At 46.2% G+C, this 24,256-nt stretch overlaps 1 protein-coding gene across 1 annotated transcript; it reads right to left on the bottom strand.

Moving 5' to 3' along the window:
- Positions 1-11: 11 nt before the first annotated feature.
- Positions 12-24,201, bottom strand: DNTTIP1 (deoxynucleotidyltransferase terminal interacting protein 1). The gene is made up of 13 exons (XM_067708283.1): positions 24,028-24,201; positions 23,378-23,448; positions 22,628-22,724; positions 16,801-16,899; positions 10,368-10,436; positions 10,049-10,105; positions 9,846-9,904; positions 8,965-9,010; positions 6,911-6,969; positions 6,748-6,808; positions 2,388-2,459; positions 459-514; positions 12-374 (listed from the first exon to the last, which is right to left on the bottom strand). The coding sequence occupies exons 1-13, from the start codon at positions 24,130-24,132 to the stop codon at positions 236-238; spliced, it is 990 nt and encodes a 329-aa protein (XP_067564384.1). The 5' UTR covers positions 24,133-24,201; the 3' UTR covers positions 12-235.
- Between the last annotated feature and the right edge of the window lie 55 nt (positions 24,202-24,256).

The raw sequence follows: 24,256 nt of genomic DNA, 5'->3' as shown, positions 1-24,256 counted from the left end.
GGCTCACCATCTGTGTTTATTACAAACCATTTAATTGCTGCTTATCCCAATAACTTTACAAATATAGAACCACATGCCAGTCTGGGGGTGTTCTGCAGTGAGTCACTACAAACTAGCCCAGGCATAGCTTTAATGCCTCTGAGATCCACCTAGGAGCAGTCCCAGCAGTGGCCTCCGCCATGTGGGTAAGAGGGCCTTGGAGGAGGGCTGCCAACTGTAGCCAGGGGACCTGGCTTCAGGTCTGCAGAGGCGCTTCGACAGCACGATGCTCATTCTCTGTCCGGAGTGTCTCCATGTACTTCCGCATCTTCTCAACCATCCAGGAGGGCAGGACAAAGGATTTCAGCTCCTCTAACTTCAGGTCCAGGCATCCTCTGGAAGAGACATTGAGGAGGAGAGTTGGAGCCAGGGAGGATGTAGGTCCAGGCTCATCCCAGGGGAGGGAGGGCAGGTTTTACCTGTAGTCATCGCTGGCAGCGAGGTCCCGGATGTCCTCCTCAATGAGGAGGTAGGCCTGGGGCAGGAGCAAAGGAGAGTCGTCATTGCCTCTGATTCATTTCAGTCCAACTCGATTAATACTTTATTAAACACCTCCTTAATGTAAGGGCTGGAAGGTGGGGGTGTGTAGTCATAGTTTATAATTTAGCAAAGGAGAGTAAGTAGGGAGAGGCTGTCTGGGGAATAGTTTCTTGAGACAATCTTTCACTCAAGTAGAAAATTTATGGGTGGGAGAGTGGGGAATGATGATTAATTTACTTATAGCTGTCGTCCCTTTTACAAAGGGACCCTGAGGTGGCTTAAAATGAAAGGGCCAGAGGTAGAAAAATACACATGGAAATAGGAAATTAGGAGGAAGCCATATGTGAACTCTGGAACTAAGATAATTTGGTTTTGAACTTCGTGGCAAAAGGGGAAACATGATAAACCGCACTGCTGTCCATTAACTGGGCTGTGTTGTCCGGGGGCCTGCAGAACTGCTGTAGCACAATGCCATGGTCTGCAGCAAGAGAGCCCTCTTGTGAGCCTACCATGTGGCGCATGCTGTCCATCACATGAGACAGTCTTCTGTGGGAGACATTTCTTTCCAGTCTTAGGGTCAGGAATAACTGTGTGTCCCCTGAGACATTTGACCGTCTTCATCTTAGGGGCACTGTGAACTATGTGACAGATCAGTTGTCCTTGAGTGGGGCCTGCAGCCGAAAACCTATGGACTTGCACTGGTCTCCTGGGCTGGCAATTTAAAAAATCCCTTTTTAAAAACTAGTCTTTCTTGTGGCTTAATTTTAGATCCTGCCTTGCCTTTTTATCCTCTCTATTTCTTATTTATGTATGTGTCAATGGTAAGTTTCCTGAAATATTTTTTGAAAGAGTGTAGCATATAGTAGAAAATAAAAAAGATAGCTTTCATTGCCAGAAAGATGGCATACTTGTGAGGCCGTTGAATTCTTTCTTAAAAAATAAATTTAATTATTTATTTATTTTTGGCTGCCTTGGATCTTCATTGCTGCTCACTGGCTCTCTCTAGTTGTGGAAAGCAGGGGCTACTCTTCATTGTGGTACGTGGGCTTCTCGTTGCAGTGGCTTCTCTTGTTGCGGAGCACAGGCTCTAGGTGCGTGGGCTCAGTAGTTGTGGCTTGCGGGCTTAGCTGCTCTGCGGCATGTGGATCTTCCCAGACCAGAGCTGGAAGTTGTGTCCCCTGCATTGGCAGGTGGATTCTTAACCACTAGCCACCAGGGAAGTCCCGAGGCCGTTGAATTCTAATAGGAGCAGCCCCAGCGGTGGGACTACGTGAGTCTTCAGGTGGGGACAGGGCATGTGATGGACAAATCCCTCCATGATAGTTTTAGAACACATGCAACGATGATTTTCCTAAGGTTGTTGCTTGATTTGAGCTAAGAACTCTTTAAGTAGAAGTGATTCTGGAAAGGGCTGCCACGTGTGGCAAACAAGTTTCACTGCATGTGCTAATTCCTTCTGACAAGGGGTGCGGCCTGGAGCACAGTGTTGAGAAGAGATTCCATAGCTGATTCTGGTGGAAGAGTTGTGATGGAGGAGTGAAATCTGTCAATGGGCAGCACATGATGGGAAAGCAGTGTTCAGGACATCTTGTACCTGCCATTCTTACATACAGCTAGTATGATCTACATATGAGGGTGCTGTGGAAGGGAAGGGGGAGGTGTGTGGGAGACCTGGGGTCAGGCGAGGGAAGCCAGGGATTACAGTCTGGTCTTCAGCATGAAGGAATGGGCCCTCTCTACACTTACAAGTCTCCTTTCTCACACTTGTTGGGCATGGAGTCTCTCAGATTTGTGGGTAAGCTGCCACCAATAGCCCTGGTCCCTGGGCAGGGTGGGTCTCCAGCAGTGGCACGTGTGGCAGTACTTACCATCTTCCCCCCTGTTGCCCGCATGTGATGCTGCTCGGCCAGCCAGTGCTTGTCCTGGGGGTCAGCTGCATACTGTGAGGGATGAAGGCACGGGGAGGGGGGGAGGTTAGCCTGGTGTGATGGGCTTTTCTCTTTGGTCCAGAGCATACTCTTGGCCCTTGAGCAGTTCTTAGCAACAAGGCCTTGTCCTAGCCTGGTGGATGTAGAGGGTTTACCAACCTCTTCAGAGCAAGCAGGGCTGAGCCCAGGAGGAGGCCAGGGTAGGGGACCCAATTCCCTGAGGTTTAGTACACTTCTCATTCCTGCCCCTTTCCTTTTTTTCAAAATTTAAACTTTTTTTTTTTTTGACTGTGCCACGCGGCATGGAGGATCTTAGTTCCCTGACTGGGGATTGAACCCGCACCCTCTGATTGGAAGTGCGGAGTCTTAACCACTAGACCGCCACGGAAATCCGAAAAAAATTTAAAATTTTAAAATTTTGGCCATGCCACGCGCCTTGCAGGATCTCAGTTCCCCAACCAGGGATTGAACCCAGGCCACTGCAGTGAAAGTGCTGAGTCCTAACCACCAGACCAGCAAGGAACTCCCCGCTTTCCTTTCTCAAAACACAGCACTTCCGGCAACTGGTCAGATCGTGACTATTATTTTAGAGCTGTACTCCTCTTTGAAAAAATGATATGAGGTGGCTTACAACACATGAGACTATTATGGTGACCAAATTTTCTAAAACAAAAATCAGGACACTTCATGACCTGGAGGAGGCAGAATAGCATCATGGTTAAGAACTTAGCTGTGGGGTTCAGAGCTCAGCCCACAGGGAATGCGCGTGGTAGGGAAGGTTGCAGGTGAGCATGTGAAGGTGGCCAATCTGGCCTGGTGGGCTTTTAGGGGGCGGCAGTTTAAAAAAAAAACAAACAAGAAAGAAAAAGAAAGAAAAGAATTTGATTCAGAAATTCTGGTTTCTGCTAATTATCAGGTGGTGTAAATGTAAGTGATGATTTCCTTGAGACTCAGTTTCTTTTTTTTTTTAAGTTTTTAAAAAAATTATTTTTGTCTGTGTTGTGTCTTTGTTGCTGCACACGGGCTTTCTCTAGTTGTGGCAAGCGGGGGCTACTCTTCGTTGTGGTGTGTAGGCTTCTCACTGTGGAGCACGGGCTCTAGGCGTGCGGGCTTCAATAGTTGTGGCATGTGGGCTCAGTAGTTGTGGCGCATGGGCTTACGGGATGCTCCGCGGCATGCGGGATCTTCCCAGGCCGCATTGGCAGGTGGATTCTTAATCACTGCGCCACCAGGGAAGTCCCAAGACTCAGTTTCTTCATTTGTAAAACAAAGAGTAACACTTATCTTATAGGGTTGTTGTTAAGAATAATGGAGATAGTGCATAAAAAGTGGTAAATATAGTATATGACACATAAGTGCCCAATAAAAGTAGGTTTTATAAAATAGGCAGATCATTTGAAATGGAGACCAAGCTGGGAAACCTGTATGGTTACTACAGATTTAATTATTTAAATCTGTAGTTTAATTAGTTCACTTCCCAAGTAATATAAATATTAACCAAAACTTTGAAAGTGTGTACTTCCTGACCCAGCAACCCCATTTCCAGGGATTTATCCTTCACAGTCATCCACCCGTGCACGCAGGGATGTCTGGTGCAGCACTGTTTACAACAGCAAAACTGTCGGAAAACACTTCAACATCTATAAGTAAGGGAGCAATGAAATGAATGACAGAAAATCTATTCTGTGAATTCTGCACAGCTGTTAGAAGTAAAATGAGGGAGACTTAATAACATGGACAAATTGCTAAGATATTATTCCCTAGATCTATAGTGGCCAGCACACTTTCCCTGTAAATATTGGGTTGGCCAGGGACTTTCCTGGTGGTCCAGCGGTTAAGAATCTGCCTTCCAATGCAGGGGTCGCGGGTTCGATCCCTGGTCAGGGAACTAAGATCCCATTTGCTGTGGGGCAGCTAAGCCCGCGTGCCACAACTACAGAGCCCATGCACTCTGGACCCCACATGCCACAACTAGAGAGAAGCTCGCATGCCGCAACTAAGACCCGACTCAGCCAAAAATAAATATATAAAAAAAAAAAATTGGGTTGGCCAAAAAGTTCGTTTGGGTTTTTCTGTAAGATATTACAGAAAAACCCAAACGAACTTTTTGGCCAACCCAATATTTTAGGCTTTGGTGGCCACATACATCTTTGTCACATAATCTTCATTTTCTTTTACAAAAATCACCCTTTAAAAATGTCACCACTCTGCGTTGGACAAAAACAGGCTACAGGTTGGATTTGGCCCACAGACCATAGCTTGCCCTGCGTTAGAATGTAAGCTCTATGAGGGCAAGGCATTGTCTGTGTCTGTTTTGTCCACTACTGTATCTCTGGCAGTTTGAGAATGCTCAGCACTCGATATTTTTTCAGTGAATGAATGAACTTTGGGGTGAAAAGAAAAATCAGAATATATATAGTATGAGCCCAATAACACAAACAAAATATCACTAAAGGACAAGGACACACACACACTCACACACATATAGACAGGAGACTGAAGGATGCTACCATGTTGCTGGCGGTGACCCCTGGGGGAGAAGAGTCAGATTCAAGGGTTAAGAGGAGCTTTGTGTTCTGCTCCCTGTTAGCTTCAGTGTATTGTTTGAATCTTTTTACAACAAGAATGGGTTTACATATTATTTCTATTAACAAAAGTTAAAAAGGAAAAGAAAATTTGAATAACGCCTTTAGGACAGAAAAATGGGCAAAAGACAGAATAGGCAGTTTACAAAAGAAGCACAAATAGACTCTAAATGGATGAAAAGATGATTATCACTAATAAAGAATTAAAAGTAAAAACAACAAAAGTATTTTCCCTCCACTTATTAGCCTGGAAAGATTACTATGAGAGATAGCATCCATTGGTAATGACAGTGTGGGCTGGGAGTTTATTAAAAATGATGGGTCTAAGAATTGGGAATGTATGCTGGTAATGATGACCATTTATTGAGCCCTTGCTAGGCCAGGCACTGTCTGGGAGCTTTACTGTGCTTTCTCTCTCTTTTTTTTTTTTCTACAGAGGAAGTCAGTTGTGTTTTTCTTAAAGTACAGTTGATTTCCAGTATTATATTAGTTTCGAGTGTACAATATGATTCAATATTTTTATAGCTTATACTCCATCATTTAAAGTTATTACCAAAAATGGCTACATTTTACTGCATTTTCTCTTAATTCCACCAACCCTAAACGGCTGGTTTGCATCATTCTGATTTTATAGATGACAAAACGGTCTCAGAAATGTGGAGCCACTTGCCCAGGTTCACACAGCTAGTAAGTAATGGAACCAGGACTGAAATGATACTCTCAACACTGTGCAACAGGAATCTGAAGTAGGTCCAAGAGCATGTCCATTTGGCAGATGATGCAAGCAAGGGTCCTGGGAGACGCAGATCTTACAGAACAGTCAGGCAGAGAAAAGGGTAGGGGAGGAAGGCCATCAAAGGGAGCAGCAGGAGTGGAGACACTAAGAGAGGAAAATGAAGCAGCAGCAAGCACACCCAATTGCCCAGGTGTTGGGAATCCCACAACATAAGACTGAAAAAAGAGAGGAAGTAGGTATGTCCTTTGAAGAACTTGAACTTGCACAGAATGTAGTAGACAGAGCCCATGATTCTGGGACCCCAAGGAGCTGTGTAGTTCTGACAAGGGGCACTAAGCCTTGCACAAAGGCGCAAAAAAATATATAACTTGAACACATGCGCATTACTTTTTTTCTAATATATTTGGATGCTTTTGTGACTGATAAAATACAAATTCATTTAAGAGGGTGAATTCATACCCCTCCCACCCCCAAGATTTTCTCAAACAGTGGACACCAAAGCATAGCTCAGGAGAGGAGTCCTGTCTTTGAAAAAGGTTAGAACTGCTGCCTTGCTCCAATTTCTTTATCTTATAGACAACTGAATACAGCAGTGGTTAAGATCTCAAGCTTTGCAGAAGACAGAATCCTAACTCACCACTTACTAGCTGAGTAATTTTGGGCAAGTCACCTAGCCTTCCTCAATCTTTCTTTTTGTTTTATTTTAATTTGTAAAATAAGGATAACAATACCTATCTTAAAGGACAGTTCCAAGAGATAATGTAAGTGTAGCACTTAAAACCGTGTCTGGTACACAATAAACATACGAGGAAGGTCACTGTTACCACTGAGGCACAGAGGTGCTGAGTGAATTACCAAATGTAAAGGTTAAGGGCAGAGGGGCACAAGAACCCAGATGTTCTGACTCCCTGATGAGTGTTTACTCCCAGTGCCACCTGCTCCACTGCACTGGTCTGCCTGACTCCCAGCACTCACCTACCTTAAAGAGATGTGGATGCTTGATGTAGATTCTCCCTCTGGTGCCCCCCATCCCTAGGGCCCTGCAAAGTAACAGAGGAGTGGTAAGGATCCCAGCAGTTGCGGTCCTAGTGGTGGGCCCCCGAGCTCCCCTCTCCCTCAGCACCAAAACTCTTTAGACTTACTTGTTGGCTCGAGATCCCAACACAAAGGTGGTAGACTCGTTCAGCCGAGCTGGGTCCCACTGTGCAAAGAATAGAGAGGCTGGTGAGGCTGAGCTTTATCTGGTGGGCGGGACACAAACACTCCTCCCTGACCCTCTCCTACCACCACCCTTGTCCACTGTTCATCAAACAGCTGATTCAAGAAACCGAGTACTTTTAATATGCTAGGTCCTCTGCTCCATACGGGGGGTGGGGGGTGGAGGGGTGGAGGGTAAAGGAATGAATTGGAGATAGTATCTGTTCTCCAGGGGGCCACAGACGTAGGTACAGATAATGATGCCATCATGAGATGGGCAGTGACACAGATGAGTGCACAGCCTAATGGGAGCCAAAGGGAGGGTAACAGGACGGCTTCCTTGAAGGGGTTAATTCCCAAGTTGGTTCTGACAGGGAGAGCACAAGCTGGACAGAGTAGAGGGGAGGAAGGAGGGGCAGCATGAACAAAGGCATGTGAGAGCTGGTTTGGCTTGTTGGAGAAACCACAGCGATTGTGTTGCTAAAAGAGAGCAAATTAGGGAGTGGCAATTGACGAGGCTGGAGAGGAAAGCAGAGAGGGGCTGGGGACCCTTGTACACTATGTGGACGGCTTTTCATTTTGCTCATTCTGTCGGTGATGGGGAGTCACTGAAGGCCTCTAGACAGGGAGAGCCGGATTTGTGCTCAAGACAGCTCGCTCTTCTGCAACGTGGTTAACGGGCGTGAAGTGTCGAGGCTACAGGCTGGGTGGGCAGTTTAGAGGCAGTTGTAATTAGAGCAGTTTTGAAAGATGAAGGCTGGAGCTAGGATGGCAGTAGGATGAAAAAGAGGGAATAGGAACTGTGAGAAACGTATTTAGGAGGTAGAATCATCCAGGACTTGACTGGATGTCTGGAGGAAAAGGAAACGAAGAGGCAAAGATGACTCGAGTAGAAAAGGTCGAAGCAGGTCTGGGGAAAGGCTGATTTCAACTTTGGATATGCTGAGTTTGAAATTCTATGGAGATTCCAGGCCGAGAGCGCTAGCAGACACTAGGATATACAAGCTTCAAACTAGAGAGAGAGGTGTGGGACAAAGAGGTAAGGCAACTTCAGCACATACTAGTCCCCGAAACCACACGAGTGGATGCTTTAGATCATCCAGAGAGAAACTTTAGGTGGACAAGTGGGCAATGGAGAGAATTCTGGGGAATGCCTACTTGTACGGGTCACTGCTGAGGAAGGACTCGCCAGAGAGAGAGAAGGGGTGTCTGGAGTGGAAAAGAAAGGTCTAGGAGACTAAGGGAGCAGAGTTGAAGAAGAAAGGTGTGGTCACTGGTGGAAGCAGAGGGCCAGTACAATAAGGGGCGGACCGTTTCTACCGGACACAGCTGCAACCCGGACAGTGGAGCTTTCACCTACCTTACTGGGCTTCCATGTATGATTTTAGTTGAAGAAAGGATTCTACTCTTAAAAAAGCTTGCAAACAACTGTTCTGGAGGCAAGAGTTAAGAGCACAGACTGGTGTCCACGGACCTTGGCTGGGTTTGACACTTGGCTCTGCCACTTACACAGTACGTGACTTTGGGCAACTGTGTGGTCCTTAGTGTCTTCAGGTGTATCAAGTGTATAAGATAACCAGATAAAATAATATAATTTCTGCCCAGGAGGTAGGAAAGAAAGCTCCTGAACCACAGAAGGGTAACAGAATCTACCTCATAAGGCTGTTATAAAGATTAAATGAGGGAATCCATACAAAAGATTTAGGGCAGTGCCTACGACATGTTAAGTACTGGATAAATATTAGTGACAACTAGCTTTTACAGGGAGAAGCCTTCAGCAAAGACCAAGCCCTCTCTCTGTTTTGCCCCTAATTTCAGTCCTTACTTGGGATGCTTCTGGAAGGCCAGAGTTGGGAGGTGGGGTGGGAGGTGAAAATGGCTCTGGAATGGCATGCACATGTCCTTCACCACCCCCAGCCCCTTTCCCTCAAGGTGGAGCCCAGAGCCTGGATTGGGTCTCCTTGGGACAGCAGTCACTGCCATGCTCACATAATCATACCTTAGGACCTTCCCGACGAATTGGTTCACAGGATTTTGGTTTCCATCTGATTGGAGGGAAACGAAGAAAGGTGAATCCCCCAAGATCAGGCCTAGGACTGGAAGACGGTTTGCTGCTGCTGGTGGGAGCTCCGCATATACTCTCGCTCCAGCCCTGGGTGGACTGCTTCCTGGTGCTCATTAGAGGAGGTGCAAAGGGAAAAAAGCACAGGGACTAGGAGCCATTCGAGGACTCGCTCTGCTATCACCTAGCCATGTGGGCAAGTCCAAGAACCTCTCTGGGCTGTGGTTTTCTCATCTGTCAGGAGGCGGTAACAGCAGCAACTCCCTGTCTTGTGTTAGTGAGGAATGAACGTGCTTCGGGCAGGGGACAAAATCTAAGGTATGAGGATTAGGCTCCCACATAAAGCTCTGTTTGAAAAAAAGATTCTGTTGCTTTAAAAATCTTTGAAAATGACCATCCTGGAGGCAACGTAGTACAGTTTTGCCCTTTATTAGCTGTCTGACTTTGGGTAAGTAATTCTGTTTCCTTATCTGCAAAATTAATTATACCACCCTTAGGGTGCGGTTGTAAGGATTAGAAGATCAAGTGTATATAAGGTATTTAGACCATTTACGGCACATCACAAGCATTCAATACACACTACCAATAAAAGACCTCTGGTGTTGAATGAAGCTGTGCCGAACTGTTCTGGGGTAAAAACAGGATACGACAACCTCCTCACTGCCTTCTTTCCCCACCCCTCAGACTAGAGAGCGCTCCCCTCCACGGGGACCTGGCAAAAATGGATCTGATTTTGCCAGGCAGAGAACTCTGGTCTCTTTTCCTCCCGGCCCACTCCCTCCCAGCTCCTCCCTTTGGTTCTGTTGGCCCCTACTCACACCATGCCTGCAGCTGCACGGTCATTTGACAGGATGTGTCCCGGAGGTCGTCCCTTCCTCTGCCATAAAGAACAGGTGTCAGTGGCCTGACCCTGTGGAAGTCCCCACCCCACTGGCAGGTCCAGGGTCACCTGAAGGAGATGGTTTCCCAACGAGACCAAATGACGCCCTTTCCCCAGCCAGAAAACCAGGAGATGGTTTACCTTTTTGGGAACGGGGCTTCCTCGGTGGGCACACTCCTCTTCTGCCTGCCGGCCACGCTGCAGGAGAAGGGAAAGGAGTCAGTGGGAGGCCAGTGGCCGGGAACTGTGGGTCCCCTGGGGCTGCAGAAGACAGAGCCCCTGGACCACACCCTCCAGCCCCTCCCTGAGCCGGGACTCAGCAGCCCTCCCAGCATGATGCTACTTAGACCTGGTCCCACAAATGGGTGGTCCGTGGAGCCTCCCCTAGGCCACAGAGTTCACCTGCCTCCCATTCTGATCGGTCTCCCCCTCCAAGACCTGAGGACACAGTGACTCTAACCTTTATCCCTGGAAGCTCATGGGTCAATCTGGGTATTACTCTTTCTCCATCTGAAAACAGCAGTTTAGCCTGAAGGGACAAGACCAAGTGTTAACAGTCACTATTTTGGTGGTAAGCCTCTCTGCCCCCATTTTTATAGACACAACTTCAAACTGGGTTAAAACTCTTTCATGGTCAGTACAAAGGGACCGTGAGATATGCATACAAATAGATATCTTTTTTAAAAAACTTGAATAATTCATGATCATTGTTGAAAAATTAGAAAAATGTAAATAAGCAAAATTTAAAAAAATCAAATCTGAAACCTCAGTACCCACAGAATACTATTAACATTTCAATGTAAATTCTTCCTCACTCTTTTCCATGTAAACACATGCTATGTATTTTTTCTAACTAAATGCACTGATATTAAACATATTCCTCAGTAAGCTGCCGTTTTTCGCTTAATAAATATTGAGTGCCTAGTGCGTAAGTGCTGGAGACACAGCAGTAAATAGCACAAGCAAGGGCCTTGCTCTGTGGAGCTCATATTCTGTGGGTGATCCGGATGATAAGCAAATAAACAAACATATAAACAAGGTGACTTCGAATCATGAATTTTTCTCTGAGAAGGAAAAACCCTAGCTAGGCAGATGTGATGGAGAATCACCAGAGGGGAGGGCTACTTTGGGTAGGTGGTCAGGGAAGGCCTTGCTGAGAAGGGAGCCTCTGAGCTGAGATGTGAAGAAGGAGCCACGTATAGAAAAGGCTGAGCAGAAGCGTGTTTCTGCCGCAGGAAGGAGTGCAAAAGCCCTAAACTGGGAACAGACGTGGCTCATTTGAAGAAGAGGATGGCCTCTAAGTAATGGGAGAAGGAGAGAGTGGTGAGCGAGGAGCGTGGGGAGGCTGGCAGGGCCTTGCAGGCCTGTGCAGAGTCAGGATCACGTGGCCTCTCGGAGCAGCATTTGACAGCCCTGAGAGCGCTCTCCTTCCGGAAACAGTCTTCTACTGGCTCCTGTGGCCACACGCCCTGGTTTTCCTCCTACTTCTCTGGCCACCCTTTTTTTTTTTTTTTAATTATAAATTTAAAAAAAAATTTAAAAATAATAAATCAATTTATTTTATTTATTTTCATTTTTGGCTGTGTTGGGTCTCCGTTGCTCCATGTGGGCTTTCTCTAGTTGCGGCGAGAGGGGCTAATCTTCCTTGCGGTGAGCGGGCTTCTCATTGTGGTGGCTTCTCTTGTCGACGAGCACGGGCTCTAGGCACATGGGCTTCAACAGTTGTGGCACGCAGGCTCAGTAGCTGTGGCTCACGGGCTCTAGAGCGCAGGCTCAGTAGTTGTGGCACATGGGCTTAGTTGCTCTACGGCATGTGGGATCTTCCCAGACCAGGGATCGAACCCATGTCCCTTGCATTGGCAGGTGGATTCTTAACCACTGCACCACCAAGGAAGCCCTCTGGCCACTCCTTCTTAGCCTTCTTTGCTGGCTCATCCTCCTCAATCTGGTTCTTTTCATTAGATATTCTGTCTGCTCTCATTTATGCTCATGGCTTCAGTTAACACCTATCTCCCTAATTTTCTATCTTCAGTGGTAGCCTCTCCTTTGAGTTCCAGATTTATGTAACAGTCTGCCCCATGTCTATGTGTAGATGTCTCAAATTTGCGAAGTCGAAAACTGAACTCATGATCTTCTCCTCCAAGCTTTGTCCCTTTTCAGTGAAGAGTGCACAAATCTCAGTGTGTAACTTTGCACACATCTGTGTGGTAATTTAATTCAGACCTGTATTGCCTAACTAGGCTGTAGGTTCTATGAGAGCAGGAACCCTGCCTGCTCATTTGCCATGTTAATCCATTCAATCATTCGATAAACAATGTACACATATTAAGAGTCATATTGTAGGTCTGGGAATACAGTAGTGAATGAGATCAGGCCTCAACTGCTGTAAAGCTCAAGATTTTAGCAGAGGTTGGGGATGGGAGCGAGGTAGAAAATAAACGTGTACTATTAATAATTTCAGATTGAAATAAATGGCGGAATAAACAAGTAAGGTGATAGAGATTAAATGGAGGTGGGAAGGGAGTAAGATGGCAGTGGGGTGGGGGGCACTACTTTGGATGGTGTGGCCAAGGAAGGCCTCTCTGATGAGGTGATATTTAAGGTAAATCTAAAGAAAAGAAGGAACCAGCTTTGTAAAGAGTTAAGCGTATGCCACGCAGTGAGAACAGTGTGCCTCTCAGTGAGAAAAGCAAGTGCAAAGGCCCCAAGCCCAGTGTGCTGGAGAAGCAGAAAGGATTCCTATACAGCTAGAATGTAGTCAGTGAGGGGGAGGTGGGATGAGATAAGTTAAAGAAGTATGCAGGAGAGGTCTAGGTAGGGCTCTGTGGGTCATGGTAAGGCATTAGGGTTTATTCTGCCAGCAATGGGAAGTCACTGGAGGGTTTTAAAGAGGAGAGTGACACAATCTGATTCACCTTTAAAAAGATGGGTCTGGCTGCTGTAAGGATGGAGTGGAGGAAGGCAAGAGGGGCAGTAGCTCAGGGCTGAGATATACATTTGGAAATCATCACCAGTTAAACTGGCTTCAAAGCCACAGGACTACATGAAATCACCTAGAACGAGAGGCAGCCACAGAAGAGATGGGATTTGTGAACAAAGCAAAACAAAGAGCGCTGTTCACCACTCAGCACTACAAGAGTTAAGTTGTAACCCACTGCAAGTAGACAGTGCACCCCGAGAGAAATTCAGGATGAAAAACAGGATGAGGCACTCTGTGCTTTGGATAAACAGGCCCTTAGACAGTTAGATGCATATCTCAGGGAGAATCTCAATGACCCCAGATTCTTGCATCTTCCCATACATAGAAAAGCAGCAAAATCATTAACTTAAGATGTCTGTTCTTTGTCATCAGCAGTAATCTTTCACCAAGACGTATGCTTGACTGCAGTGCCTGCCCCCCCCCCCTACCGCCCAATCATATATAAACCACCTCTTCGGAGCAGTTCCCTCAGAGCCACTGAGAGGCTGTCTCTAGGTACAGTCCTCAGTAAGTCCCTGGATAAAACTTAACTTGCAACTCTTACATTGTGTGTTTGTTGTGTGTTTTTCTGTAAGACAGGTCTGAGGACTGAACTTGGGAATGCGTCAAGTTAGTAGCAGAGAAGAAGAGCTGAGGAAAGTGAGGAGGAGTGACCGATGAGGCTGGAGCAAAGTCAAGGCACTGGAGCCAGGAGAGGAGTGTTCCAAGAGACATGAAGTGACCCACTGCGACGAATGCCACCAAGAAGCTGAGTAAGCTGAGCGACATGGAGGTTACTGGTGACCCTGATATAAGAGGGCTTTCTGTGAACTGGTGGGGACTGAAGCCAAAACAAAGTGAGTGAAAGAATGAATGGAATAAACAAAAGAAAAACAAATCAAAGGAAAAGAACCAAACCAAACCCCCCCAAAACAGGGAATTCCCCAGTGGTCCAGTGGTTAGGATCCCGTGCTCTCACTGCCAAGGGCCCTGTTCAATCAGCTGTGCCGCGCGGCTTACGCGGGTGGGGGTTGGGGGGGATGACAAAAAAAAAACAAATGAAAGAACTAATGGAATGAATGGGAGGTGACAAAGTAGAGTCAGGGATAGCAACCTTTTCTAAAGTCTGGCTATAAAAGGGAACAGAGAAATAGTGTGGCCTCTGAAGGGGACTGTGGGTTCAAGGCCGGTCTGTTTCGTTCTCCATTGTATTCTCAGTGTCCCAGTGAATGAACACACATGTGTATAAACATACGTAGGGGAAAAAATGGTAAACACATCAAAATGTTAATAGAAGTTATTGTTGGCAGTAAGATTATGAGAAATTTTAATTTTCTTCTTTGTAATTTATATTTTCTAATTTTAATATAACACCACCAGCAAGTAACATTTATTGAGTCTTTGCTACTGATCTAAATGCTTTAAGAGTATTGCCACATTTAATTCTCACAATAATCCTATGAGGTAGAGCCTCTAACTCCACTTTGCAGATGAGAAATCTGACGTTTAGTGAGGTGAGGCAACTTGCCTAAGGTCACATAGCCAGTCAGTGCTGAAGCCAGGACTCAAATCTGCACAGTCAGAATCAAGAGAAAACCTGCATCCTTAGCTACTATGACACATTTTTCTTAGTGAATGTGTACTACTTGCATAAATAAAACGAAGAAATAACCACAACTACCCTGCAAAACAAAATCAATCAAAAACCCCAAGGCCACGTGCCATAGATAAGATCAGCCATTTCTCCCTAAGAAACAGCTGTAAAGAGGTAGTGAAGAAGATTAGGAAATACCACTGAGATGGGCAAGATGGGGTTTCAAAAGTGAAAACAAGCCAATCAAGTCTTAATCCCACTAAAACCAAGAAATAGTCTAGTCTGATTCTATCAGGTCCAGTCTGAAGAATCTTTTACTGTAAGAAGAAGTTCTGCAGCAGTTTAGACACGGAGCTTCGACGTATCCTGGCCCCCTGAAAGTGAGACTCTGTTGTGAGGCAGCAATATGCACCACACTGTGAATGTCACTGCCCTGTATTTAGCATCTAGTACGCTTTGTACGTAGCCATTCGGTGTTGGTGGTTTATGTGTATCATCGCATTTAATCCTCACAGCAGAACAGTGGTCTTAGTCCAAAATCTAGACATGAGTAAACTGAGGGTCAGAAAGGTTAGAAGACTTCTTCAAAATTTCTTTCTTTTTTTTTTGGCCGTGCCTCGGGCTTTTGGGACCTTAGTTCCCCGAGCAGGGACTGAACCCAGGCCCTTGGCAGTGAAAGCATGGAGTCCTAACCACTGGACTGTCAGGGAATTCCCCCAAATTTCTTGCTTCATCTGGTTTTAAGTTAGACTTTGGGCTTTCTACCTTCCTATGCTCTGATTCCACGTGTTCTGACCACACAGTTACATCAGTACTGGAAGGAGGGAACTCTGGAAGGTGGAATGTGAGGACTCAGAAGCCTGGAAAGGTATGAACGTTCAGCGAGTGGAGGTTATGCCCAATTCACTTGAACTCCATCTTCACCTTTCACTGGGACTCCTGAACGGTCTCATAAATTTCCCTTTCAATCTCCATGGCAGATTCCCAAGCTAATCTCCTCATGGCAGCCAGAGTGATCTTGAAAATACAAATTTCATTAGGTAGCTCTTCTGCTTAAAATTCCACACCTATAGCTTGGTTTGCAGTGCTCTGCCATCCTCTCCAATCTCTGAAAACCAACAACACTGGCTTCTTTCTTTCTCCACTCTGCCCTGCCCCTGGGCTCGGCACCCTCTAGTGTACTCTCTCATCACCTCCTATGCTTACAGCATTTATAACAGTTTCTGATTATAGACCTATCGTATGATCACTGGAGTAATGTCAAGGGCTCTGGGGGCAATGACTGTGTTCATATTGCACAGCCCTGCTGGGGCCTGGCAAATAGTAGGCCCTCAACACATATTAGGTGAAGAGATAAATTCAAGAAAGCATTTCAGGATGCAAATGAGAGTGAAGGTTTTATCAATTTAATATTGATTCAGCTCAAACTTATAAGATTAGTGTTAGCAAACTGCCCTGTTTTATTATCAGCACATGTCACAACTGATTATAACATATTACAGTCCCAGAGTGAGTTAATGAAATGGCCTCCTATGAATCTGATTAGCTTAAATTTAATAGTCTATGAGAACCAGATCAGCTTTCACTGCCCTCACAGGATGGAGTTTTGCTTTTTTAAAGCTGAGGTCTAGGCCCTGGTCTTGCTCATTTCTGAGGCTGTGCCTGAGTAGCTAGTCAGCCAACCTCCCGGAAGATGTTACTCTCTCATCTCACGATAATTACCTTCATGGTACTGACCTCAAGCCTGCTCTTGTGGCTATGGTTATGAAGAAATTTCCATTTCTGACAGCTAATGGTTCCACAGTCAAGCACAGAATCTGGGTGATGCTGACAATTCCTATTAATAACAGCAGCTGACACATGCAAACTGTTCACTACTATCTTGAGGACACAGCCATTTCTAGACCTGATGTCATGACTCCTGACCACTTTGAGAGGCAGGGAGGCAGAAAGGGTGACAGTTCTCATGATACCAAAAGGGGCTGCGATTACTTGAAGGATCAAATCAGCAAAAGCACTTGCAGAGGCGAGCCAGACCTTAGCTATTCTCTCTCGCTTGTTCCAAGCCACAATTTCTTCATCTGTAAACTAGGGATGGAAACATGCCTTCTGTACAGGTTTCTTCTGAGATGTACTAACGCAGGTGAAAGCATCTACCACGGTAGCTGGCATCTAGTAGCTACCTCCCTTCCCTTCTGTCAGCAAAGCTCTAAGCCCTATCTAGACGTAAGTAGCTCGCCGGGTATCCCTCCAAATACTACTGATGATGGGACCACATTTCTTTGCTGAGCCCTGAGGGCTAAACCTTGTGCCTACATCTCTTTTCCTCTTTGATCTCACCTGCTCCAGGCAGCTCCGACAGGCCTCCTGGATCAGCTGCTCTGCATCCACTTCTTCCCCGACGTTGTCGCGTACGTTCAGTGCGGCCTTCTGGAAGAACTAGGGAGAGGTACAATAGAAGACAAGGTCAGAAGTCCTGCTAATCTGCATCAATTTGAAGGGAACAGAATATAAAACAGAAGCTTTCCTCCTACCCTCAGAAAGAAAGGAAAGGTGATAATGAAAACGGCTTTGAGATCAGCCAGACTTAGATTCACATCCCAGGCTCTACTTCCCCACTCTATACGCTCTTAAGGAGGAGAACCATCATGGAGGCGCTGTAAAACTCCTCTGGCAAAGCAATAAAGCTATTTTTTTTTTTGGCTGTGCCACATGGCTTGCGGTATCCCTGATCAGGGATTGAACCTATGCCCTTGGCAGTGAAAGTGCAGAGTTCTAACCACTGGACCGCCAGGGAATTCCCTAGAAGAATATATATATATATATATATATATATATATATATATATATATATATATATATATATATATATATATATATATATATATATTTTTTTTTGCGGTACGCAGGCCTCACTGCTGTGGCCTCTCCTGTTGTGGAGCACAGGCTCCCGACGCGCAGGCTCAGCGGCCATGGCTCACGGGCCCAGCCACACCGCGGCACGCAGGATCCTCCCGGACCAGGGCACAAACCCGTGTCCCCTGCATCAGCAGGCAGACTCTCAACCACTGCGCCACCAGGGAAGCCCAGGAGAATATATTTTTGACACGAAAAGGTATTCATGATATTTTGTCACGTGAAGGAAGCAAGTTATAAAATAGTCTGGGATAGTGTGAGCCTATTTATCTAAAACAGCAAAAAAGCAAACTGTAGAACTGTAAGAATATATAGAGTAAAAGAACTGTAAGAATATATTAGAGTAACAGTGGTGATATGATTTTTTTTTTTTTTTTTGCTTATCTATCTTCTCAATTTCTATAATGTACATGTCTTACTTCCACAGAAGAAAAAACAACCACACCAGTACCTGAGATGAACAGGTCAGGGAGGCCAGAAAAGACCCAGAGAGTGGAAAAGCCTAATTGAATTCTGACTTCGCCCAGTCTGAAAGAAACATCTGTAGACTGGGAGGGGTGAGACTTGGCCAGGGTCCCAGGATGTCAGCAGTCCCAGCTGGCTGGGGAATGGAAAGGCAGAAGCTTCCTCCATTGGGTAAGAGGGACAGCTTGAGCCTGAAAACACCAAGGGACAAGGTGACATGAGGCCCCAAACCAAGACACCCGGAGCACATTTGTAACAATAGTCCATGTCTCCAGAAGAAAGGGTTGGTTCTCTCTGGTGAACAGAAAAATTCTGGAACCTATAACGCATGCTCCTCCTGTGGGAGACAACTATGGGGAAGTACTATCATTTTATGTTCAGAATTTTATATATATGCCTTTGTTGTTAACATCAAACCAAGGAGAAGAGTGTGAAAGCACTGGATTAGAGACCTCAAGAGTTTAGGAGGGAAATTCTACAGGCAAAATTAAACGAAATGATCAGATGAGTTTGACTTCAAAACAAAAAACTGGAGATTAATACTGGTGGTTCAATTCCGACTACTGACTATGTGAAAGCTAGTTAAAATAATCTGGATACTGTAGAACCAGCCTGTGAGGTGGGCAGGGCAACAAATATGTAGGGGTGAGTGTAAGCTACCTCCAGACGTGAGAATGAAATTCAGTCATGAACAAGGAATTCTCAAACACTATTGGTAGAAATGTAAAATGGCACAAACTTTCTGGAGAGAGGGACTTCCCGGGCGGTCCAGTGGTTAAGACTCATGCCTTCACTGCAGGGGGCACCGGTTTGATCCCTGGTTGGGGAACTAAGATGCCGCTGTGTGGAGTGTGGCCAAAAAAAAACCCAACCAACCAAACAAACAAAAGCAACACAACAACATTTTCTGGAGACAAATTTTCTTGAGGGAAAAATATGTTTCCTCTTTTACCCACCAATTCCATCTTTAGGAATTTATCCCCCAGAAATACTCTCACAGGTTAACAAAGATATACATTCAAAGTGCTCAATGTAGCATTGTTTGTAATAGACAAAAACTATAAGTAATCCGAATGTTCTAGGGACTAGCTCATTAAATTGTGGTACATCCATACAATAGATTACTGTGCAGCTATTATAAAAGAATCAGGGTGAGCTATTATGTATTGATCTAGAAACATGACCAAAATATATTGTGAAATGAAAAAACTGAATTGCAGAACAGTGTGTGTAAAATGATCCTACGTATTCTTTTTTTTTTTGCCGCACTGTACGGCTTGTGGGATCTTAGCTCCCCAACCAGGGACTGAACCTGGGCCACAACAGTGAAAGTGCCGAGTCCTAACCACTGGACCGCCAGGAAATTCCCTGATCCCATGTATTTTTTAAACATGAGTGAGTGCACACGCACACACACGCACACACACAAATAAATATAGGAGACTATGTCATTGTGAACAGTTTGGTATCCTGGGAGGTGAGTTTTAGTGACTTTGGTTTTTACTGTTATTCAATCAAAGAATACTAATACGTACCACCTAGTCCACAATTTTGCTATATTTGCTATCATGTATTCATTTACCCATCCCATTTATCCACCCATAAATCCATTTCCTAAGCTATATTATTAGAATATTCTTTTTAAAGGGGCATGCATTTAGTAATAACAGGAATAAATGAATAAAATTCACAATGTCTTGGATAAAATCAGCTATTTCTAGAAGTTATTTTTCTAAACATTTTTAAGAAAATGGGTAGCTGAGATTTGGAACATCATTAAACAAAGTGATCAGATGAGGTCGATCAAGAGCCTGGACTTACCTGAAGCTGTGATGTAATCAAGTCATTTGTACCTTGTCTAAAAACAAGTGTGGGGCTTCCCTGGTGGTGCAGTGGTTGGGAGTCCGCCTGCCAATGCAGGGGACACGCGTTCGATCCCTGGTCCGGGAGGATCCCACATGCCGCGGAGTGGCTAGGCCTGTGCGCCACAACTGCTGGGCCCGTGTGCCACAACTACTGGAGCCCGCGCACCGCAAAAGAAGAGGCCACATCAGTGAGAAGCCTGCACACCCCACAGAGGAGTGGCCACCGCTCACTGCAACTGGAAAAAGCCTGCATGCAGCAATGAAGACCCAGCGCAGCCAAAAATAAAGTTTAAAAAAGTAAAATAAAATAAAAACAAGTGTGGCAAGGACTTATCTTTGCAGACTACGTGAAGCCACAAATTGTGTTTATCCAGCATTTGTTCAGAAGAGAAAGTTCCTGAATCATGGCATCCACTACTGGGACAAGCAACAAGGAAAGTGCTTTGGAGGTAGACAGTCCTGGATTGAATGCTGGTCTAGCCTTTTCCTAGGGGCTTAACCTCTTTAGTTTTGCACATGTAGAGGTGCAGAGGTATTAGAATACTTGGTGCATTCTGGGATGTGCAGAAGTCAGGGGCAGGAATAACTAGGTATGTAGGGGAGTGTGGCTGATCACAGGGGACCATATGTGCCATGTTAAGGAATATGGATTTCACCCAGAAAAAAATGGAAAGTCGTGGAGGGATTTTCAATAGGGGAGTGACACCATTGGGTTTACATTTGAGAGATCACTGGCAGCTGTATGGAGGGTGGATTGAAAGAGAGAAAGAACAGAGGCGGTTAGGGATTACAGTGGGAGCCTGAATGAGAAATAGTGAAGGCCTGAACCAAGGCAGAGGCAAGGAATAAGGTTATGCTGGTCATACTGTGGGGTGGAAGGTACAGGACCCCACTACTGGATATGGAAGATGGAGCAGAGGGCAGAGCCACTGGACTCTGGTTTCTAAGTGAATGATGGTCCCATTCAAACTTGTCCAAAACTGAGCTCCTGATTTCCCCTGCTTGTCTCCATCTTCCTCATATCAAGTCAATGGCAATCCTATCTTTACAGTTGACCCAGGCAAATAACTCCGGAGTTGTTTACTTCTTTTTCTTTTACCCGGCACATCTGAATCATTAGCAAATCCTGTTGCTACCTTGAAAACACATACGGAATCTGATTCTTTCCCAACACCTTTACTGCTAACACCCAAGCCACTATCATCTCAAGCCTCCTAACTGGTCCTCCTGAAGTCTATTCTCTTTACAACTGTCAGAGAGACTTTTTAAAAGTGTTCAGATCATGAACTCCGCTCAAAACTCTCCAAAAGCCTCTATTTTACTTGCAATAAAACCCAAAGTCCTGTCGACTGGAAAGAAAATGCACAACCTGAAAGTTGAGAGTTATATTTTATTCAGTGGACAAAACTGAGGACTTAAGCCTGGGACACAGCATCTCAGACAGCTCTGAGGGACCACTCCAAAGAGGCAAGTGGGGGGAGCCAGGATATATAGGAGTTTTCGCAACAAAGACCACGGAGTCGGAACATCAAAAGATTACTCTTAAATAAAGAAAACCAGACATCTCAAATTAAGGAATTTAGCACTTTCCTATGCATGGGAAGATGCAAGAGTCCGGGCTCAATGAAATTATTCCTTTGATATGCACCTCAGCTATCTGGGACCAGGATCCTGTGCTTTCTCATCCTGAGTCTCCTCAAGGTGCACGGTCAGGTGTGGCTGCAGCAGTTGACCGCTAGATGGCGGGCATCCTGTTTCTATCCTGAGTTCCCTCATGGCTCGACATCAGGGTGGCTGTAATGTGATGGCTTGATGGCTGCAACATCCTTTATTTCCTGATGTGGCAAGCAATAAATTTCATTCACAGTCCTCACCACAGCTTTAAAGTTCTGCCTGAGCTGAGTCTGTTACCTGTCTGGTCACCTCTCCTTCTCCTCTCCTTCCGGCTCTGCTGGCTCCAGCCACTCTGTTGCTTTGAATGTGCCAAGCATGCTTCTGCCTCAGGTCCTTTGCCCTTGTTCCCTCTGCCTGGGTTGCTTTCCCTCCAGGTATCTGCACGACTTGTTCTTTCCTCACTTTATTTGGGTCTCTGCTCAAATGTCCTCTTATCAGAGGGCTTTTCTAGCCACAAGCTATGAAATAGCATCCCTGTTCCCTATCGGTCACTCTCTTCCTGTTCTCTCTGGCATTCCCTGACAAAGTACACATTTATTTAAAGAGGGTAAAGACACTGTCCATTTTATTCACTGCTACATCCCTAAGTGCCTAGCATAGTGCTTGCATTATGGTAGGTGCTCAGTAAATACTTTTTGAATGAATGAATAAACACAAGAGGAGAAGGTTTAGGAAGAAAAACAAGAGTTCAGTCCTGGGCTTCCCTGGTGGTGCAGTGGTTGAGAGTCCGCCTGCCAATGCAGGGGACACGGGTTCGTGCCCCGGTCTGGGAGGATCCCACATGCCGCGGAGCGGCTGGGCCCGTGAGCCATGGCCGCTGAGCCTGCGAGTCCGGAGCCTGTGCTCCGCAACAGGAGAGGCCACAACAGTGAGAGGCCCGCATACCGCAAAAAAAAAAAAAAAAAAAGGCTTTGCTGAAACCCATCGGGGACTTTGGGTATTTTGAGCACTAGCTGTCCTGGACTCCTTGCTTGGTGCCCTGCAATAAATGCTGTACTTTCCTTCACCACAACCCAGGGACAGTAGATTGGCTTCACTGCACGTGGGCAAGCAGTAAGACCCGAGTTTGGTTTGGTAACAAGAAGAGGAATTCAAATTACCCCCAAAGAGGAAAAACATTCTTCGGGGGTTCAGAATTGGAAAACTTTTGATTATCTGTGTGTACTAGAAAGAGAGACTGTGATGCAGGCAAGGACTGCCCATGAGTCTTTATTCCTGTTAATTTTTTATCTTTGTGTCCTTCTCACCTTCATGTACTTGTTGAAGACAGTCTGGATCTCCTCATTGATGCTAGGCTGCAGGACAGCTCGGAGGAGATCCATGGAGATGGCAGGATCTGTGAAACTGCATTCAGGAAGGAGACACAGTCAGGAGGCATGTCCCAAACATATCCTTTCCTACTCTGCCCAGCCAATTATTGAGATAGGACCCTTTAATGACAATAACATATGGCTTTTACAGAAAACTAGCCACGTGCCCAGGTGCTCTGCAAACCACATAGATGCAGGACTTTATTTCATACTCATAATTCTATGGAATGGCATTATTTTTAAAGTGTTATAGAGGTATAATACTTAACACAGAAAAAGTCTATACACTTTAACAAACAGTTTTAGTGAACATCCTTTTAATCGCTACTCAGGTCAAGAAACATATATAACCAGCATCCCAAAGACCCATCTTGTGCTCTCTCCCTTCCCTGAGATGGATACTATTAGCCCCACATTTTTTTAACTTCCATGCTATCCTGCCTCTTTGGAGCCTTCAAACGCAGAGCCTGTGAATGTTAGGGACCTTGGGCACTGTTAAATCAACATGCCCCCTCTTTTGAGTTCAGAAGGGAAATGACTTGCTCAAGGTCACACAGAGTTACAGAATCTGAATCTCCTCTTTCTATTGGTCGATGATCTCTTTCTCAGCTCTGTGCAGTGGGGACCCAAAAGCTGCCTCCCAAGCCAGTGCCTGGGAGAGGAAGTCCCACCCAAGGCCAGCCTTACCTTGTTGTCATCTGTGAGCGGCGGCCCCTCCGCTGTACCTGCCGGTGCTTTATCATTATGTTCCAAGGGTTCTGTGGAGACCAAGGGAGCAGATGTCACCGAGGTCCGTGACGCTGGGGTGGAGGTGGAGGGTGGGTATTAAGTTATACCTAGACATCCCTGCTTCTCAGGTGCTTTCACCGTCTCTCCCCGCTTGGGGTAGGGGGGAGGGCAGTGGTTGGAAGGTCCTACCAGAGAAGAGGAACCGAGATAAAGCTTCCTGCCCCCAAATCCCAACCCCACTTTTTCAGGAACGGGCGGAGGAAAGGAATCAGTGTCCACCGAGGGGCTACTCGGTGCCAGATGATGCGCTGGGCGCTTTACCCGCATTTATATCCTTTCCCACAACAACTTTACGAGGCAGGGCCTAATCATCTCCATTTTCGAGAAGAGAAAACTGGCGCTCAGGGGCTTGGCAGGGCCGGCCTACGTCACCTAGCTGGGGGGGCGGCACCAGAATATGAAGCCGGGTCGTCGGACTTCGACAACCACAACCCCTCGGCAGCACCAGCCGCTTCGTTCTCTCGCCCACGGGCCAGGGTCCCGGGAGCCCGAGGCCCTGTCGGGCCCAAGCCCAGGCCTGGCCGCGGCTTCCCCAGGGACGCCCTCACCGTGAGAACCAGCTGCCCCGCTGCGCCCGCGTCTCCCAGCTCGGGTCCGCCCCGCTCTGCCCCGCCGGGTCCCCGCGGCTGCTCAGCGTCTCCAGTGGCCCCCATGGCGCCCCCGGTTTCCACAAGTCCAGCCCGACTCTGTCACCGGCTGAAAAGTCTCTCTGTGACGTCATTGGAGCGCGCCGCCCGCAGTCTCCGGAAGCGCGACGCAGCGAGCGGCAGGGTTACC

Source organism: Pseudorca crassidens, chromosome 15 (genome assembly GCF_039906515.1).
Source record: "Pseudorca crassidens isolate mPseCra1 chromosome 15, mPseCra1.hap1, whole genome shotgun sequence".
Classification (NCBI taxonomy): Eukaryota; Metazoa; Chordata; class Mammalia; order Artiodactyla; family Delphinidae; genus Pseudorca; species Pseudorca crassidens.
This window is presented reverse-complemented; position numbering and strand designations above follow the sequence as displayed.